Source organism: Lycium barbarum, chromosome 7 (assembly GCF_019175385.1).
Source record: "Lycium barbarum isolate Lr01 chromosome 7, ASM1917538v2, whole genome shotgun sequence".
Taxonomy (NCBI): domain Eukaryota; kingdom Viridiplantae; phylum Streptophyta; class Magnoliopsida; order Solanales; family Solanaceae; genus Lycium; species Lycium barbarum.
Window position 1 is genome coordinate 817930 of NC_083343.1, and position 22301 is coordinate 840230.

Genomic DNA, 22301 nt, shown 5'->3' on the forward strand with positions numbered 1-22301 from the left:
AACGTGTTTTTAGTATATAATAATAAAATATTATGATATATTTGAGAGCATTAGGTTCAAACTAATAACCTACCAAAACATCATTTACTTTTGTTAGAAATCTATGGATTTCCAAATGTCAATTTCCGTTGGAATGCCATCGGTAATATGGGATATTTGTCGGCAATTCATCGAAAAGAGCTTCAGATGAGAATATTTCAGTTGAATTATGTCAGAGTTTCGGAAAAATACGCATGTTTCTAGTATGTAATTACAGTAATCATGATATGTTTAAGATCATCAATTTCAAAAATTTCTTTTAAAAAAAAAACTCTTTCACGTCTGATCAAACTATTATTTATTGGTCCGATGGCCTCACCGTTGGCTTGGCTGTCCCTCTATTAAGATATTGGGCAAGTGGCCGGGATATCCAATACGAATAGAGTGGAAACTACTCATACCTTTGGGACTTTGGCATTCGCCTGCCACCCCTAATCCCAAAAAACTGACATCAATAATGTTCGTAATCATACCTTAATTAGTTCATGATCTACATATGAGTATGCAGAAGGAGCTACTGCGACATTGACATATAAAATGAAACAGATGAAATAACACATATGCAACCCTATGTTTCCCTGAACAAGGAAAAATTCAAAACTTAACAAGATAATATATATTGATTACATTAATCAACATATATTAGCAGATGCACATCTTGAAGAACTAATAAATATGAAACAGAAACAAAAAAAGTAGAGAAAGATGAAAGTTTTATGCTTATAATCCTTACTCTATGATACAAAACTATAATCCCCAAAACACAACCAACAAAAAAATAGTCTTATCATGACTAAACTTTCATATCATTTCTTACCATTTCTTTTTCTTCTTCTTTTTACATCAAGATTGCATAACGCATACTATCACTAACCATAAGATGATTCATTTCAGAAATCTGTGAAAATTCACCAGACACCCAAACTCCATCTGTCCCGTTGATCCGAGGATGATTTAAGCAGGAAAACAACGAAAGTGGTGCGCGAAAAACGCCACAAATAATCGAAAATCCATGCCAATTATGTTGCCTTGTTGATCTACCAGCTCCATTACTAGTCATATTTTCATCAGCAACTCTTGGACTTTTTCCCATATTTTGCAAATTTTGTCTCATTGTTACTAATACACTCCACATGATAATTATATAAGGGGTGAAAAGGGTTTGTTTGTGTTATTTTTCTTGTTAGGTTTTTTATGGAGATTTTTTATAGGGGTTTTTGAAGAACAATTATAGAAATATTGGAACAAGTTGATGGAATAGTTTCTCTTTTTGATGGTGGAGTTGCTAGTGCTTGTAGTTATCAAATAGTAGTTTTTATGGGTGCTTTGTTTTTGGGGACTTTCACTTTGTGAGTTTTCTTTTACTACACTATTCTTGTGGGGTACCTTTTTTTTTAATTTTTTTATCTGGTGTTCGATATTCGTTTTGCGATTTTGGACCGTGTAATCAAAATTTACACTGCATAAGACTGGAACAACTTTTTAACAGAATCATTTTCATTACTAAAATTTAAACTCGAGAACTGAGATCTCAATCAAGAATAAAGTAATTTTATCCATTCCACCTCGATCATTAATGGTTGTGGGTCTACTTGATAAGCCAACTTGCCGACAAAGCTACCTAGTTATACTTTGTTTTTGTTTTTTTTAAGAAAAGATCAATGTATATGATCCATCATACATTTAATTTTAATTCTTTGTTTGTGGGTGAGATTTTGGTAAAAGAGAGGAGGAAAACTGTTAAGTAGATAATACAATAATTGATCTTAGTTTTTCAAATTTAAGTCTTTTGGATAGACACCAAATTAATATTAGAAGCAACATAAGCACTTAAAATATTAAATGAAATAGGTTAAATTTGATAAAGGTTGGAATATCAAACTCGAATCCAATCGGCAAGAATCCATTTTTTGGTAATACAAACGAGGAACTTGCCTAAAAATTGGATAGGACCTTCTCTTATCCAAGGAAATACCAATATATTGATTAGGATACCGGTCTTATTAGGAGAGGACCTTCTTTTATGAAAAAACTACGCGCCCGTTGCAAATATTTAGACTATATCTACGAAACGTAGCTATCAGCGCTAATACAGTATGCGATGATATAACTCTTTCGCGCGATTTCTACTGATACGCCTCTTCCGTCTGATACAACAACTATAGATACATTTCGTAAATACGCAAACGGTAGCTATGTTTTGTAATTACACTCTAAACTGTAACTATTTATGAAATTTTCTCTTCTTTTATCCTTGATGATTTGAGTTTGTCTCGCATCTCTCCTTTGACAAATATTGGGATTTTTAGATGGTGATAATGTTTTTTTCTTCTTCAATAATTCGATGTTGTAAACGTATATCGATCCAACTAATCCGCATTTACGTCGTAAAAAGTTCATGGGAAATTTTAACGCTCCCTACAAAATATGAATCAATGTCTAAAAATCGAACCCGATCCTTTTGTCCAAAATAAAGGGACCTTTATCATTCCACCGTATCTTTTGGTGTCAATTTGTTGAGATTTTAGTCTTTTAGATGGATAGAGTGTGTAATGTTAACTATATTTCTTTTCTTTTTTCCTAAAAGATGGGACTATGACAGTAGAGAACTTGCCAACCATTAGGCAAGTCATTTTTTATTATTCGTAATTTTTTATTGAAATTATTTCCATAAATAAAAGATTAGGCACTAATTCCACACTAAGCTTCACTTAAAAGTTTAAAAACCCCACTCTTAAGGGCCAATAATGCGTGTTTAGAACACTAGGACCACAAGATCAAAAAGAAAAATACTTTTTTGGGTCATTTGTATTTAAATATGTCAGATTTTATCATATTATTTCTCAGTGGCACAGGCAGATTTTGTGATGCGAGTTCAATCAAACACAGTTCTTTCAACACAAAATTGAAATAATATGCAAAAAAATAACTAAAGTTTCAACAAATACTAAATCAGAATTCATAATTTAAAAGTACAATGAGTTTAATATTTAATACTTTGAAAATCAAATCTATCAAATTTAAAGTTTGAATCTGTCTCTAACTTTTTTACATTTTTCTATCGAAAATGTTAGATATATATATAAGTAACTACACCACCAGGCCACATGATTAGCATTGTACCACAAAATGTTATATTATATTATCTTTTTCTTAAGCAACATATACATACTTTTGGACTATTGAGAAAGTAGGTCAAGTACTTTATTTTATTAAAGAAATAGAGTACATTGAACAATATACATGAAAACGAATTTGATGAACTAATGACTGAGACAACATGAAAATATAGCACTTGCAATTTGCAAATAGTAAGACAAATCAATCATTCACGCATTTAAATTATTCATCAAAGTCACATAAAACACATGAATTGTGTCCGTCGAATTATAACAAAATTTAAAAAATATTAAAATTTGTTCAAATTCAAAATATTTATCAATTCAGAAATCAAATCATACATTTCACTAGCTAGTTTAAAATCACATTTGTCTGTATTGAGGGAATTTGAATTTCAATCATTCAAATCATAGTGATTAAATGTGTTCATTTCGTAGGTCTAAATCTTAATCTAATGATTAAGATGATAGATAATCACTACTCCAGATAATCACTACTCCAGTCTTTCATAACTAACCACCATGGCATCGGGCCCCTCATCATTATCAACTACCACCTCCCTTCGCTCAATATTATCAAGTACTACCACCCACAATCACCATCATCAACATCATTTTCATCAATCATCACAGTCAGTCATTATATATCACCAGTAATATCTATTCATTTACACTGTCATCACAACAATCACCAATCACAAGCGACAATCCCCATTATATATCGCCAACTGCTGCTATCGGTCCCCATTATATATCGACAACTGTTGCTATGGGTCACCACTATTATTAGCTATCATTATCATTCACTACAATTATCAGCTGCCATAATTAATTATCACTATAGAGATTTTTTTTATAGAAATTGTTTTCTCCTTTAATGAGTTCTATATTGAAGACGTGAATCCGAATTAATCAAACCTGAGAGTCAGATGAAGTATGGTTATAAGAAAAAGAAGAAATCTTCTGGAAAGCATTACAGAGACACTAACGAGGATGAAGTAGACTCCACTGCATAGTAAGTCAAACTAATATAAAAAAAAACAAGATTTTGTACAGCCAAATATAAAAGAAGTTATCTTGATTAAATAAATTCTAAGACTTGATCGTATTGATTGAGAAATTGCTTGACCCACCACCTTCTTTTTGCAGTAGGTCTAAATCCCAAATGACAAGACAAAACATTAATAACAAAATCGTTTATATGATATATCCATAGTTGTGGCTAATTGAAGTCAAATATATATAGTCAAACGATGTCCACATTTAGAGCATAGATAGATTTGAATATCATTTATCTGAAAAAACATTTACAAATGCTATTCTTGTGATGCTTTTTCATTAGAGGTTATGAAGGAAATTGAGTATCCAATAACAAATCTTAAAAAAAGAAATTTCAAATTAAGAAATTTCTAAGTTCAGTATTTCAAGTGTAAAAGAAATTTCAAATTAAGAAAACTGTAAAGCCGAGAAGAAAATCCTTAAAAAAAAGAAATTTCTTAATTTGAAATTTCTTTTTTTAAGAATTTTTATTGGTTAAAGTTATTGTTTTTTAATTATTCAAGTGTAAAAAAAAACCGAGTTACTTGAAAGCTGCAAAATTGCGATTAGCGAGTATTTATTGGTTTAAGTGCACATTTATAGTCTCATGTATATGCGTTTGCCTTATTTTTGCATTTTAAAAAAAATATTTTGTGATATATTTAGGGCTTGTTTGGCCATGAAAATTGTGAGTGTTTGAAAAATATAGTTTTTGTTTTCAAAACAACTGAAAAACTTGAAAAATACACTTTGAGTAAGTTTAAGTGTCTATCTGGTCACCTTATAAGTTTATATGCCTATCTTACAAAACATGTCAAGTTTAAGGGTCCATCTGGGTATTAAGCCTAAATCCTAAGACTTGATCGTATTGATTGAGAAATTGCTTGACCCACCACCTTCTTTTTGCAGTAGGTCCAAATCCCAAATGACAAGACAAAACATTAATAACAAAATCGTTTATATGATATATCCATAGTTGTGGCTAATTGAAGTCAAATATATATAGTCAAACGATGTCCACATTTAGAGCATAGATAGATTTGAATATCATTTATCTGAAAAAACATTTACAAATGCTATTCTTGTGATGCTTTTTCATTAGAGGTTATGAAGGAAATTGAGTATCCAATAACAAATCTTAAAATAATGAAAAAGTGGTATGAAACTTTTATAAATTCTTTTGGATATTGATAATGCATATTTAATGTGGAGTTTTGTATTACTCAATTTCCTCTTGCATGTGTGAATTAACACATGGCCCTTCATGTGTAATTAAGAAAGCAAGAATATGCTTGGGGAAAAAAATTGGTTGTGATACGTACTATGTGGATAATTTGAAGATTCAACTTAAAATCTAAAGAAAATAATGGCCTGACTATTTTTTTTGGTATCCGAAATTTACTGGTCCGAGTTCGACTAATTCAAATTCGTGCATTGTAAGCCCGGTCACTCTCAAAACAATTTTCATCCATATAGCTCGAATTCGAGATTTATAATTAGGATGGAAGGATCATATCCATCCCACTATAACTTTAATTTCTCTAATATTTTTTTTTCTTTTGCCAATACGATGAAAGTAATAGATTGTTATCACAAATAAGATCGATCATTCGGTATTTTAGAGTTCTTAGAAGAGGATGAGGATGTGCCTAATGTTATTTGTGTGAGATATAATGTACCATGAGTTAACTTTTATGCACATGTAACAAACATGGCATCATGATGTGTTCTAGTGGGAACTAGCTATATTGTAACTCCTAAGCATATATAAGGTCATTGAAATAGTATCCGCATAGAGTCTAGAAGTGTTTTGAAAGGTCAAAGTAGGATCATTTGCAAGCTATTTAAATGCTATCAGATGCTCGACAAGTGAGAGTACCTTGAATTCATAAAAACAACAGGGAAATCCGAAATTGTGTGAACTATCGTGACATTAAATTATGAATCATACAATGAAATTATGGGAAAGAGTGACAGCGTGTAGACTTAGGGACACTACAAGAGTAACAGAGCGCCAAGTTGGATTTTGCCCGTAAACATACATCAGAAGCTATATTTTTGCTAAGGGGGTTAATGGAAGTTTATCGTGAGAGAAAGAAAGATTTACATATTGTGTTAATTGACCTAACGAAAACATATGATATAGTACTTAGAAAGGTTCTTTGGTTGGTGTCGGAGAAAAAAGAACATGCTAAATATATAAGTATCATTCATAAAAGATTGTGTGAAGGAGCTTTTTTTTTTTTTTTCAATTTAATTTTTAAACTGTCTCCATTTGATCATTGATTAGCAAAAATGTACACTTTTGAGTTTGGCATCCGAAACATTTTACATAATCATGAGAGGAGACTATATTAGAAGGTTAGCCTCTATATGGTTAACACCAAAAGGATGTTCATAGTTAGAATGTAAAACTAACCTATGACTACATGGATCTATTAATCAGAGAGGATCAGTTTGATAGGTTTAACCCTGAAGCTAAGCATATTCCATCTGTCTGAGTTTATTAATTCTCTAACTATTCTTGGAAGATCAGCAAAGGAGTTGAAAGTTTGGATTCCAGCTGGTTTGTTTGCTTCTCAGAAACAATGACTGATGTTGAATCCATAAACTTCAACTAATCTCTGAATTTCCTGAACCTCTCCAGGGTGGTCTCCAATCTTTGTTGATGCATCTGACCAGTAGCAATGAATTAGTTTCTGCCCAGGCTAATGTTAGTTCATTGCTGGCACACTATATTAAACTAAACAAAAATGCTGCAGCTTCAGCCGTGTTGCTCGTGCCTTGGCCTAGATTAATTGTGTATGCAAATAAGAAGTCTTGTTACAAAAGAAAAGATGAAAATATTACATATAGAATCAAAATCGGATGATTGAAATAAAGAAGTGCTACAAAATGTTAGTTAATGAAGGATCCCTACTAGAGTGAAAGGTGAATGTTATAAACAGATATTCATTACAGCGATAAGAGTCAAAAACACACCCTAACTATCATTTTTTTTTTTTTTAGTTTCATACCTAAATTATCATAAGGTTGAGAAAACTACCTAAACTATCATTATCTAATTTGCAAAACACACCTGAACTAAATGTGTGAACTCACACTCCAAAAGGCAAGTGAAGCTGAAATTTCTCTAAAAATTTGTCCACATGGCATAAGTAATGCTATGGTGGCACCTATATGAAAATTAAAAAATACTAATATTTTTTTATAAAAAAAAACTGTATATTTTTTTTAAAAAAAATCAGCACTTTTTTAAAAAACAAATCTGGATTTTTTTAAAAAATATTTTTTGTAAAAAATTATCAAAAGATTTAGAAAATCAGAAAAAAAAAATGATTTAAAAAATGGAAAAGTTGATTTTTACTAAATAATCAGTTTTCTAATTTTTTTTTTTTTCATTTTTTAAACAATTTTTTTATTTTCTATAATTTTTGATATTTTCTTACAAAAATTACTATTTTTCAGTTTGTTTTTTAAAACAAATAGTTTTTTTTTAAAATTTCCATGTAGGTGCCGTTGTGACATTATTTATCCACGTGGACAACACTTGACAACATTTTTATATAAAATGGAGTGTAGATCACATGCAATTCAAGAATAATTTGAGATGTGTTTTGCAAACTAGATAATGATAGTTTAAGTAGTTTTCTCAACCTTCTGATAGTTTAGGTATGAAACTCAAAAAACAGTGATAGTTGGGGTGTGTTTTTGACCCTTTATCTTTATATTAAATAAATAGCCATCACACTGGCACGAATCTCGATCAATTGCTTGTAACCATATATTCCTAACACAGATAAAGTGCAAGCAATATTACATATAGAAAAAGTTTTTTTTTTTTTTTCAAGTAACCAAGACGAGCATAAAGGATGTGTGTGTGTGCGCGTGTGTGTAAAGTATCGCATAAATTAAAAATAGTACACACACACAAAGAACCAACACCATTTAAAAGTAATATCACTAGTATCAAGTATCATTTTGAGACAAGAAGTAAATCTTCAAAACTACCACGAGCGTAGACAAAATCTATTGACAAGACAAATATAACAACACCGCCTCAGCATGGATGCGATAAGATCGATGGCCTAAAGCCAACTTTAACAGGAGGCGCCTTATTTTTTCTGCTCAATATTTTTTAAAAGAAAAATTAACCTATAAATCTATTGTAAGTAAAAATTAAACCTCATCCTCCCTTAACTAGAGGTCTTGGGTTCGAGCCTCAAAATTAAAAATTCTTGCTGGGGAGTGCTTCCCTCTTTAATCGACCTTGCATGTCTCAAAATCGAATTAATCAAAAAATTCAATACAAATACCAAACACCGGATGAAAAAAATGGGACCTCCAAAATTTTGGGGCCTAAAGTCCCCGCTTTAGTGGCTTGGCCCTCTGGCCGGCCTTGTGCCTCAATTCCAAACAAGTTGGGACGACAGCCCGGCCCTGCTTGTGTAAAATCATACGTACACGGTAACCGTCAAGCTGCCTCAATTCACAACTAATTTCTTCACATAACCAAATCATTAACAAATCTACAATGTTAGAATGTGTGGCAAAAATACCTCCTGAATTACAGACCCCAGATTTGATTCAGTTCCCTGATCTCGGGAGCTAATAAATTAATTTACATGAATTTACGGAAGGAAAAAAAAAAAGACTATCTAGAACAAGAAAATGAGAAAAAAAAAAAGATGGTAAAAACAGTTGCATGCTACTCTCCATGGACCATAGCAGACTGAAAGGGTACTCTCTTAATTTCGATAAAGGTTGAGAATTCCTTGTTCATAGGTTGTTTCCATGGTTCACCATCCATCTGCATATACGCTTCTTTCCATTCCCCACCTCGTAATTCGAACCTAATTGCTGAAGCCTATAAAATAGAGACAGATATTTTTGTAATTCAAACAACTCGGACCAGCGGTACTTCTGGTAACAATGTCAAAAGATGAATACATGAATATAGTTATGACACTCTCTTTGCAAGCGTGTGTGTGTGTGTGTGGGAGAGTGTGGCTCGTTCATGCGAGAGTGAGACAACAAATGTGCAATATATGATGGAACAAACACCAGAAAAAGCTATAAACCTCTAACATATATGTTTATGAATTACATGTCAAAAAAAAAAAGAGTCTATTTTTCACATGACTAGCAATTTTGATCCACGTAATGGCATAATCTTCCTAAATCATGTCTAGAGTATTGTGATGATACCTGGGCAATATGTTTGGCAGAGATGAGTTCAACCATAACCATAGAAGCATGCCATCCATGTTTCAAGCCAAATATTTCAATATATCCATCATCCGCGTGTGCTTCAACAAAACCTTTCTGAAGTTTCAAAAGCAAGTGAAAAGATATCAATATTATTGCTATAAAATATTACAGTGGATAATGACTTGGTTTCGATCAATGGTTGTGTAAAATTGGCAACTGATCAATCCGACTATTTAGGATCACGGTATTAAGGAAAAGCCTTTCATCTTTCCTAAAATTATAATAGTCTGCAGTGGCCAGGCCATTAATATGCAGTTCGTTGCATTTCAATTAAAATCACATACAAAAAGACCTTGGACAATTTGGCACTTGGGGACTTCGGCTCTCATTGTGCTTTAAAACAATTTACAACAGCACAGAAATATACCAAATCCAGTACCTCAAATGAAGGTGACTAAAAACAAATTGCTTTATAAAATGAAAGGAACAATCAACTCATTCTACTTAAATGCCAAATAATTCTTTAAGCAAAAATCCTAATTGATCATTGTTAAAAGCAATGACTAGCTTATGGAAGAAACTAATCATCAAGTTCACATTCCAATATAAAAATCATCTACACGTTCTACTTAATTGTGATCTCAACTGCCCAAACAAGTCTATTTGTCTACCAGGGACATCAATTAAGTCCATTAAGGTTCTTACAACCCATATTTGGTTGGTCAAAATGTTTAGGAAAATATGTTCTCTAGGAAAACAAGTTCCTCAAAAATGAGTTCTCTAATGAAAGTAGGGAAAACAAGTTCAACAAGTGACCTTCCAAGTGCATTGTCTCCTCCCACCCACCCAATGTCCCCCAAACCCCCAAACCCCTACTCCCCAACCCATCTCACCCCCATTTGCTAGATTACCTATAAATGCTCTTGAGATAATATTTTTTTGCTTACTTACCAAACACTAGAAAATAAGTAAGAACCCCACTTATTTTCCAACAAAACATTTTCCTTCGCACCAAACACACCCAACAAGTAAAAGACAAAATGCAAAATGGAAGTGCATCATTTTTTTATTTTTTATTTTTTAATGACAAGGGAACCTGCAGCCGCTACCCTTCGGGTGTGCAAAGGGTAAACCCCGCTCTTGTACAGTAGCTCGCAAACCACACAGAAGAGATAACCCGCACTAGGCAAGCCCTGTGTGACGAGCTAGACCCAAAAGGCAAATCCCTTGTTGTTGGAGGCAGAGAGTTTCGAATTTCGAACCTGAAACCTCTATTATGGAAGTGCATCATTACTAGTATCAAATTTATGATCCTATGTTCCTAAACAAAAAATACCTTCTCCAAGTAATTTGGCTTCAAATTCCCCCATGGATTCCTTCCACTGCCATAGCTAGGAAGATTCAAAGTCACTATAGACCGAACACTGCAACATGAAGGAACTAGGAATGTAAGGTCAAGCAAAAGGAGTGTACAGACAGAAAACTTCAAAACATGTAACAACTCATTAGGAGCACTATTCTTAGCATTATTTTTCACTATCAAAGTGATTCTGCATTTCGCGATGGATTTTTAAATATATTTCTCTATTTAATAGACACCACATAATAAATATTAACCTTGAAGGTATAGGGACTTGCTCCCACTTCGAGCTATTGACCTTCTTGACATATAACCGCAGAATGTTATTCAACCCCCTGCACCGAAAATTACATTTAGGAATCAGAAATATGCTTCAGTATGCTAGATTCAATGACCATTAGATTCTATAAAGGAACAACAGAAAAAACAAGCTGGCGAAAAGATCTTTCCCAATGCATTTTTTAAATGAGGTAATTACATGACACCCAAAGCAAGTAGAATTAACAAGTCAAACGCCATATCCAAAGCCATCATATATATCGAAAGAAGAGGAAGAAGGCATACATCACATATGACCATTCATGATAATCCAGAATTTCCACAGTAACACCTTACACTATATAGCTATGGTAGTATTCACATTGAGTAAGTAATAAATGCAAGTAAGTAATATCTATTAGTTGGGAATAGATATCACTAGGGCTGTTCATGGTTCAGTTTAGGTCGGTTATTGATTAAATCCATAACCAAACCAATTTAGTCGGTTTTCAAATGTCTAAAACCAAACGAAACGAAACCAAATCAAATAAAATAAAAGGCACCAGTTTGATTATTGTCGGTTTGATTCGGTTTGGTTCGGTTTTTTAGTTTAGGACTAGCCGTGACAATTCAACTATTCTTTCTTTACATTCTTCAAATTTCTTTAGCCTTCACTGTGACTGTGAGAATGAAACATGAGCTTCTCTTGTTCAGTTAGATTAGGCAGAAATGTAAAATGAAAAGAGAGATAGTAGGGTTAAACACTTACACTTAAGACTTATAGAGTTGGGCTTGGACATATTCTTTAAGACATGGGCGTTAAACAATCATGTGAAATAAGTAGACCAAAATCAAATTAATAATTAAAAGGTATAAAATATTTATAATTATTTATGAAAAGCTAATATTATACATATAAATAACTATAAATTTTATGTATATAATTATCGGTTTGGTTCAGTTATTTATTCAGTTTTTTTTTAATATAACCAAAACCAAACCAAAAATTATCGGTTTTTCAAATTTAAAACCATATCAAACCAAATGTCGGTTTTTTTATTCGGTTTGATTAACTTTTCGGTTTGGTTTTGGTTTTTCACCAAACCACGAACAACCCTAGATATCAGTATTGTTTGAGCTTTAAGGAATCCTAATGTTAATGTTACTATTATTATTATTACATATATTTAACTTACTATCACTTTCATTTTTATCTGGTGAGATGATGACATTAGTTGAGCTTAACTGGAATAGTGAAGATTTATATAGCCGACCCCAACCTTTTTGGGACTGTAGTTGATGTTACAAGTACATAATTGACGCAAGACAAGTAGCTCTGTATTTTATTTAAGACACGCAAATCTTCAAGACAAGCTACATGTTATTGAGTTATTAGAAAGTAAATGCAAGTGATTTCTTGTGCATGATTTTGACCAGAAAATCCTTTTAAATTTAAATAATACTACAACAAAAGATTAAAAAAAACACATGTTAAACCAATCTACCAGGACATTTGTGGTTCCTGATAATTGACCTCCATTTCGAACCTGTCCGCATTTACTATCTTTCATACCTAAGAAAGAATATTAGTATTCTGCAATCGTTGATAGATTTATGTATATTATGATAGGCCTCTAGACAAGCAACCCTTCATTTTGATCTGAGCTGCAGCGAAAAAAAGATGTATTTTTTAAGACAAAGACCAGTTGATCCAAGCTAGAAAAGTGACCAAGCAGGGCCTTACTGATAGATGAAAGAAATGGTTTATACCTCTAACTTGCTCTGACCCCAATCTATGATGAACTGGACAAGTGAGAGTTAAGCAAATTGTATGATTTTATGCATGTGGGAAAACAACAAATAGAAAACAAACAGCTGTTGCATCCAGGATTTGAGTGGATAATTGAGTGAGAAAGTTCTAACCTTAAACCAGGATCACTGCTACAAGGTGCAAAGAACCAGCCTTGCTTGCAACTATATCCTGAGTAAATCAACTGCAGTAAATTCTATAGTCAGAATCTACAACTTTTCACCCCATGAAATAAAATATATGTACTTATGAAAAGTTAAAACATGAATTAGCATGCGCTTCAAAATTTGTAGATGTCTTTGCAATAGAACTCTCAAAGACTATTGGCTATAAAACATCAAAGATGGCAACATTTATGCTGCAGTAAGAATAACAAAATCAACTGACAAGAATTAGTGACCATAAAACAGCTAGCCACCATATACATAGCACTGGAGTCTCCCATAATTTTTAGTAGATTATTGCATACTACAAAAAAGGATCAAAATTCAGAACCCTATCATAGGATATATTATAATTTCAGTAGTTACCCTAATATCTTTCAAGAGAAGATGAAGAATTTAAAATCTTCTACTAAAAGAAAGTAAGTACTGATCTTAGTTTGATTCTACATGGGATTTCCACATGTAGACTTGTTATAGAACTCTGTGTGTATGTGTGTGTGTACATAATTTTTTTTACTTTTATTAGGTATGATGGTGATATGAGTTGAGCTTAAATTAGGAAGTGAGGATTCATATAGCCGACCCTAACTTGTTTGGGACTGAGGCGTGATGTTAAAGATGTGCCAGGACATGCATGTGCTACCAACACATGCAAATATGGCTTTCTAGACTCCACATTAGAAAGCCATCTTGTGCAAATTGCTCACCATCATTTAAGTGGAAAGACTTGTGCCTCTATTACTTGGATTATTGTTCAGTCAACATATGGCTTCCAAGGTTTTATGTGTCTGTGGAGAAACTTTACTCTGTCAGCACAGAGGCCCTTTTAGTGTTCATCAAATGTTACACCTGCGACTGAAATTTGCTTCACTTCAGTAAAGTCTTCCGCTTTTGGCATCTCCCTTTTACCAACTTTTCTATGTCCCTTTCCTTGTTAGAGGTGATTCTGGTACCACATTTCTTCATTTTGACAATATGCTTTTATGAAGTTGATTTTAGGAAAATAAAAGATCAACCAACTTCTTAAAGCTAAAACTACAAATATGTAATCAAGAACAAGAGCTTCAACCTTGTTTGAAAGAGGACCTTGAGCAAGGTAAGGCTTTTCATTGCGTAGATGGTGAAAACCATAGGCAACTTGCGCATCCATTCCTGCAATATTCATTGTAAAGACAGATCGTCACAGCTGCTTGTTTATCATATATTGTTGACAAAATGTAGAACTAAAAGTTGTCAAGTGAGCAAAGACGATTCTCTTTGTTGATAACTTTAATTTTGTTAACTAGTCTGAGACATGTCTTTTCTTCTTGAGGCAGGGTAAATTGGTATTAGACACCAAGAGTTGTTTCTTTCTTTTAAATTATTGGAGAAGAAAATACTTCTTAGGTACCAAAACTTTATCTAGCATCTTTCCCAATCAATTCAGTGCAGCAGTAACTATAGTTTCAATGACTCCAAATAACAACTGTTGCTCTCAAAAGTAGCAAAAGTGGTGGTACAACGGTGGGGATCGAAACTATTTTGCCGATAGCAGTAACTCCAAAAATTGAGACTGGAAGAACAAGTGCTGGTGGTGAGTGTAAATGCATTATCAGAAGCACTGCCCACTACGAATAGTCGCATCAGCTTAAGCAGTAAAGATTTGATCAAGAACCATCAGGGGTTGGCCTGGTGGTAATTGGCTTGAGCCTTGGGGTTTGCTCCCTTTCAAGGTCTCAAGTTCGAAACCCACTGGGTGTAAACAATTTCTGAGGGCCATCGGACTGGGGTAAAACCCTGAATTACCCATGGTGCACTTGCGGAAAACTCCTTGCCGAGGGCCTGTGCACCCCCGGGATTAGTCGGGGCTCAAAGAGACCCGGACACCCGGTGCTTAATCAAAAAAAAGTAAAGATTTGATCAAGATGGATAAAAAGATACAAGTTAAGTAGTTTTGCCAGAATTGATTAAAGATTTTCAAATATTCATACAAATCTAAGGCTCCGTACACAACACCCTTCCCAGACCCCACTTGTGGGGTTACACTACGTATGCTGTTGTTGTTGCATACAAATCTAAAAAAATTATGAATTTCTAATAAGATCATTGATCATCAACACTGATATAGACCAGTCATGTCTTGCCAAGATAGCAGCAAATATGTGTATATAAAGTAGTAAACATGACATGGAAAGTATTTGATGCTTTAGTTATATCAAGTTGCTGTTGCACACCTATGCTAAAGTAATTGTAAAATACTCCTTGATAGTAGGACGACTTCTCTGGTAATTCCCCATCAATTTCCAATTCCTGCACAACCAATGTCGAATCAGTAAAAATGGCTAGAAAAATTAAATATGCTCACTATGACTCAATTTATAGTTAATAATTGAGGGAACCGAAGAGGGGTATCCTTAAAGACAGTTCATTGACAGAATAAACTTTGGCATTTCAATTAATTTAAACAAAGAATGAAATAAACCAACATATGATAGCTTGCAACTTGCAAACACTGCCCAACATAAGTTGACAGAAGTTGTCACGACCCAAAATCGCTTAGTCGTGCGGGCACCTACCATTTCCCACCTTGGTAGGCGAACCCTTCCCTTATCCAACATACAACTATAAATGCGGAAGAACAATGGAATGATAGTATATCTCAATATCGAATAAAAGAGAATAAGTGCAAAAAACATCTTCTACCCAAAGCATCTGGTCTAAGTCAGCACAAGAGCTACTAATAAACACATAGGTCTGAATATATAATAAGAACTATCTGAATGTTGTCATACAAGGTTCATAACATCAAAAGGAATACTGTCTGGATATCGACGTCTAATACCCGGCCACTGATGAATTGTTGACCTGCCATTGGCGCACCTGTGCCATGCACACCATCATAATGCCTTGACGAAGTTGAAACTTTTTCCAAAACCAATCATATGATCGAACAAATCACTCTTGTTAAGCCATAAATGCACTTTTGCCACTTCCGAGCAACCCAACGCTGAAAACATGGAGATCATTTGACCCTTCGTACCATCTTTCTCATTTCTCAAGAAACCCCTACAATAAAACGAGTCTAACCACGATCCCACACAACTGAAAACTCAAGCTATAGCTAGAAATTGAACTTGGTCACGCGTCCGAATCAAGATGACACATCTCGTATCATACCAAGCCACGTCATAACAAACCGCTCGCATAAGAATTTAAGGACGAGTTTCCACCATCCGTGATAAGACAAGGAATTCAAATACCAATTTGAATCGACTAGATACCAATTTGAATGAAGTAGCACGAAGGAATGAAAGAAATTGAAGTTTTCTAAATATCCTATAACCTCTCACAGATAAGTACAAAGCTCATCGTACTGATTCGCAAGATCTACTAGACATGCTCTTGTACTTATAGACCGGGTAAACTAGGGCTCTGATACCAACTTGTCAGACCCAAAATCGCTTAGTCGTGCGGGCACCTACCATTTCCCACCTTGGTAGGCGAACCTTTCCCTTACCCAACATACAACTATTGGTCAAACGTTTTTCACTTTAAGGTTCTATTTCACATAAGTCATCATAAAACTCGCCCGACTACCTAGGGAACCGTGCCATTCATCCCCGCAGGTCAGTCGCACTAACAAGGCTTGGGGAAGGATCAACGAGGGTAAATGGGTCAAAAGTGCAATAACGACCAAACGGGTCGTTACAGAAGTAAAAAGATGCATGTACTAAACCAATATATGGGGATGCTTGTTCTGGTTGAGCATCTAATTGTACCAAGACAATACTCACATAAGCTGAGTATTTAGGAATTGATGTAATATTACATTTAGAATTCCCAAGAAAAGTTTATGTAGTAAAGCATACCCTTCGAAGGTTAACTTATTTACAAGGACCTATGAAATAGCACTGAACGAACTATGAATGACTTTCATCAAGAGAACATAAGTATCTATTAGCAAGTCTACAGCGCATGATTCCCTTAGGACCCTATGAAATAGCACTGAACAAATAATATATGACTTCCATTCGAAGAAGTATTAGTATATATTAACAAATTTACAGCACATTGACTTCCTTAACTTCCAAATTGGCCACACCAAATTGCAAATCTCTCAAGGGACTTTTGGGCCCTCGGTAGTATATTAACCATGAAGATGGCGGTTTAGCTGCATACATGCCCAAAAGTGACTAGGATTGACTCATTGACAAACTCCCAATCTGTCAACTAAGGAAAAGACATGCAGCGTAGATAAAAGTGTGTTCTCTCTAACTACTTAAGTTATTAGATGATACAGTAATCATTAATTGGGGTAACTAGTTACACATTGATAGAAGAAGGTTTTGTTTTTTAAAAAATAAAAAAGATTTGCAAATCCAAATAAATCATCCATCCAAGCAAAATAAAAAATCCAAAAGACATGAACCAGTTCAAATATACTTCTGACTAAATGTGATAACCTTTATGAAGAAAACAAGTAATGGAGAAATTACTAAAGACTAATAAAACAATGAAAGATATTTGCTTCCAGATTACTATATTATTAAGGGCGATAATGACAGCTCGAGACCAATCCATGTACGTTGGCAATACCAGTATGAGTTTCAAAACAATAGGTACATCAATCACCTGATCAAGAGATGCACTCTCTGAAGGTTTTAGAGAATAAGGTGTCTCCATAGCTTCACCACCTGGCATTGATATTACAAGATCCCAGCTGCAAATGAAAGCTGCTGTTTGATAAAGTTGCTAAGAGTATAAATGAGGCTCAAATAATTGAGGTAGAAGACAAGAAAGAAGAAATGACAAATAATTCTCATATACCCATCCTAAAGTAAACACTTTTGCAACTGCATGAAATTGCTATAAACTCATGTTCTGTTTACTAATTATCTTAATTGACACATTGATTTTATAGTTCATAGGCAGAGATGCGAATGCTAAGATAGGTGTGCATAAAAGACAAGACAAGATTTGTAATCACCACATTTGCAAGAGGTTCGAGTAGCACACATCGAGGATAAAACGAGAAAAGCTCGCTTGAGATGGTATGGTCGTGTCTGCATCGACCGCCAGATGCATCGCTCCGTAGATGTGAAACCATCGTGATTAAAGGTCAAAAGGGACTAGGTATATCTAAAATTACTTGGAAGGACTTGTCATGAAGGACCTACAATTTCTTAAGAATCATGCGAATTTAGCGAAAGATACGACACAATAGAAGAAAAAGATCTATATACTCCCTCCGTCCCCAAAAGATTGTCTTACTTTCCTTATTAGTTTGTCCCAAAAATATTGACACATTTCTATATTTAGAAATAATTCAACTTTATGAGATGATTTACGGCCACCAAAATATCTAAGGCTTGTTTTGGACCACACATTTCAAAAGTCTTCCTTTATTTCTTAAACTCCGTGCCAAGTCAAACTAAGACAATCTTTTTGGACGGAGGGAGTAGTAAATACCTATTAATTGAGATTATGGTTTGCTCATGTTAGCACTTTCACTTTACATCCTATGCTTTTCTAGGAGTTGTTTAGCCCTACAAAGATTTACATGCCGGTAGAAATTATAAGAGACTTCTAGTACTTTTTACTTCTACTTTTATTGGGTAGAGATGAGTTCAAATGGAGTAACATAGTCGGTGAGGATTCATATATCTAAACCCAACTTGTTTGGGATTGAGGCGTAGTTGTTATATAAGCTTCAAAAAGCAAATTGCACATCATGTTTATGATTTTAGGAAATTAATAGAAAATGCTTTATCAAGAACTACCGATAAAATAAAATTTTCACCTATCTAGATGGCAGATAGGACCATTGGCAACCCTGTCAAGAATTCTTTTCGTGGCTGTCTTCCAGTTAAAAGGAAATGAACCGCCCTGAAAAGTGCAGCTCCACAAATTTCATAAAAACTAGTCATAAGAAGACAGAAAGAACTGATCAAGCAAGTTGGAAAAAGATACCACTAGGAGCTTACCCAACCAAAACTCCTGGACAAGTCATTTCCTGTACCAAGTGGAATTATCCCAGTCGGTGGAAGTGGATTCCGACCCTGTGTCTTGAGCTCACCAAGGCAGCCAAGTACCCAGCCAACAGTACCATCACCTCCTGCTGCCTTCAAAACCAGAAAATTGAACATGTAGCTCCTTGATTAATATGTCCTTTTTGCAACAGTTTAACAATAACAGTCTCAAATGCCAGAAAAGAATGCACTGGGAGAATAAGAAAAAAGGGGCCATAATTATGTCGCGTAGTATGCATACCACGATCCTTAGCTTTTCACGAGTCTCTTTCGCACAGGTGTCACCAAGAGCAGCAAACTTCTCCAGGCAACTCAGTCCATATTGAACGAACTCATTAGGCTTCACATCTTTAAGGTCAAAAACCTGACATGGTTTAACGCAAAGACACACATAAGATCAAAAGGAAAGAAAATCAATGCCATTTGTAAAAGAAATGACTATATAGATATTACACTATTTAATCATCAAAAAAGGGCCAAATATGCCCTTAAACTATTTGCAATTGAGCAGAAATGCCCTTGACACAAGTCCCTCAACCTTTGCCACTTGAACTAGCCTTGGGAGTTGGACATGTTAGTACATTTATTTTAGGTTTTATGCCTTCTAAGAGTATTTTAACCCCACAAAGCAGTGTTATCAAAAGCAAAAAGCGCAAAAAAGCTCTAAGGTTAGCTGGGGCTTTAAGCGCCAAAGCGCAAATAAAGTGTGGGCTTTAGTGAAAAAAAGCGCAATGGTGCAAAATTACAAATATATGTATGTTTAGTCCAAGACTAATAATAGTAAGCATGAATAACAAATATTTGGACAAAGAAATTGTAAAAACATCACGATAAAGTGAAATATCAATCATCTAGTGTCACCTCTTCAAGAGAGGCATACATTTCAAGGAAAGTATGTCTTAGAGCCTTGATGACGACACTGAAGCGCACATAAAGCGAGGCGAAGCGCTCAACATGTTTTGAGCCTTATTTCAGGGCTTAAGCGCGCTTAAAGCTCGCCTTTGACAACACTGCCACAAAGGTAGGGGTAAGATCTGCGTACACCCCACCCTCCCCAGAACCCATTTGTGAGATTACACTGGGTATCTTCCAAATGTATCGTCAAACCCCCGTATTAAATTTATCGTTAACACCGACGAACCGTGAATAAATAGTTATCGATAATTGTTTAAAAGCCAATAATGTGTCGGATACATATATATATAAGGTCTCAGATTAATATTTGTATTTACGCCACTAATTTTATTAAAACGCTTTTGCTACAACATACAGAAGCAAATAACAAAATCATTACATAGAAAAAATGTGCCAATAATGTGTCGGATATATATATTTAAGACCTCAAAATAATGTGGAGAGTATGTATATTGAGACGCTCTTGCTTAATATTTGGTCTTAGGCCACTAATTTTATCGAGCGCTCTTGCTTAATATTTGGCTTTAGGTCAATAATTTTATTTCGCCTTAGTCCACTAATTTTATTGAGACACCTTTGCTTAATATTTCGCCTTATGCCACTAATTCTATAGTGATGCTCTTGTTCAATATTTGGTTTTAGGCCACTAATATTGAGATGTTCTTGCTAGAAGCAAATAACGAAATCAAAAAAAAAAAAAAAAAAAAATTGTTCTTCACCCATGAGATCGTGCAACCTAGCTTTATATATATTTAAGGCGTCGGATCAATATTTCGCCTTAGGCCGCTAATTTTATTGAGACACCCTTGCTTAATACTTCGCCTTATGCCACTAATTCTATTGTGACGCTCTCTTATTCAATATTTCGCCTTACACCGCTAATTTTATTGAGACACCGTTGCTTAATATTTGGCCTTATGCCACTAATTCTATTGTGACTGCTCTTGTTGAATTAGGCCACTAATTTTATTGAGACGCTCTTGCCAGCAAATAACATTACCTGTTCTTCACCCATGAGATCCTGCAACCTGGCTTTCAACTCCGGTCCATGTCTTCCACCACTCTTAGCATTAATAAACACAACGATCGGAGATTCCGATGCAATAGGAGTTTCCGATCCATCAGCGTAAGCCATATCATAATGCCGTTTCACAGAATCAACATCTTTGTTTATAATCGCTTCTCTCATTGCTACTCTTAAATATTCAGGTATTGTAATACGTTTTCGTAAATCTTCTTTGTGTATTGTTGAACCTGTACATCCCCATATTGAATCTATAACAGATGATGATGATGATGATGATCTAGTTGATGATGCCGTCGTTGATGATGATGATAAATTTGTCGTCGTTAACTCCGACGAACTCATTGAAATGACTGAATTGCCCCTCTTCCTGTTTTTGTATTATCGGTGATTGGTTAAAAAAGGGAATACTGTGTCGGATATGTATAGGAGGAGAAAGTGGAGATGACGAAAGGCATCGAAATGGCATTTGAATTTTGTCTTAAGAATATTTTTTAGAAAAAGTTGAGTTTGGAAAATAAATAGGTGTCAATTTTTGTCATCTTGATTAACTACAAAATTTTAAAAAGGTGTAAATATACTCTAAAGTCTGAGTACACTAACCCCATTACAAAAATATATCGCTCATTAAAAAAGTGATGAAAATATATCCCGCCATTACACAAATGCTGCAAATATATCATTTTAGTTGATAGATTTTTTTTTTAAAAAAATCATTAGCTTATTCTTTAATTAAAAATAATATCATTGCCTTTTAAAAAAAAAATAAGTCTACTCATTTTTTTAATACACTTATTTTTGTAAAGCCGCGTGGTAATTTATTCTTCTGGCAAGTCGGGTCTGGTTCATTTAAAAATGGGTAGACTTATTTTTTAAAGCGAAGGAGGTATTTTTTTCAAACAAACCAGACAACCCACTAGAAAAAAGAAATTGTGTCGTGGCTTTAAAAATTAAATCTAAAAAAAATAGGTAGACTTATTTTTTTAAAAGACACGTGACATTTTCTTAATTAAAAAAATAAGTTAAATGATCTCTAAGAAAAATTAGCGAAAAGGGTATAGCTGCACTATTTATGTAAAGACATGGGTATATATGTACCACTTTTTGTAATGAGGATATATCTGCTCTAAATCGCAAAGTTAAAGGTATATTTACACCTTTGTCCTTTATTACTCCATCTAGTTGATGCTGTCGTTGATGATAAATTTGTCGTTAAGTCCGACGAACCCATGTGAATTGACAGATTTGCCCTTCCTTCTTTTTTTTTTTTCCAGTTTTCGGTGATTGGTTAAGAAGGGAATAATGTGTCGGATATATATAGGAGGACAAGGGCGGGTGGTGGGGTGGAAAGTGGA

The 22301-nt window shown here is 34.2% G+C and overlaps 2 protein-coding genes across 2 annotated transcripts; both read right to left on the reverse strand.

The window, feature by feature from the left end:
• Window positions 1-735: 735 nt before the first annotated feature.
• LOC132602028 (uncharacterized) lies at window positions 736-1358 on the reverse strand. Its single transcript, XM_060315056.1, has one exon. The coding sequence runs from the start codon at window positions 1172-1174 to the stop codon at window positions 878-880; it is 297 nt and encodes a 98-aa protein (XP_060171039.1). The 5' UTR covers window positions 1175-1358; the 3' UTR covers window positions 736-877.
• A 7326-nt stretch (window positions 1359-8684) lies between these two features.
• On the reverse strand, window positions 8685-21470 carry LOC132602831 (diacylglycerol kinase 7-like). The gene is made up of 12 exons (XM_060315618.1): window positions 20923-21470; window positions 19249-19371; window positions 18963-19100; window positions 18779-18864; window positions 17611-17698; window positions 15213-15288; window positions 14069-14151; window positions 12949-13019; window positions 11025-11102; window positions 10744-10831; window positions 9405-9521; window positions 8685-9063 (listed from the first exon to the last, which is right to left on the reverse strand). Exons 1-12 carry the CDS (start codon window positions 21289-21291, stop codon window positions 8905-8907), a joined length of 1476 nt encoding a protein of 491 aa, XP_060171601.1. The 5' UTR covers window positions 21292-21470; the 3' UTR covers window positions 8685-8904.
• Between the last annotated feature and the right edge of the window lie 831 nt (window positions 21471-22301).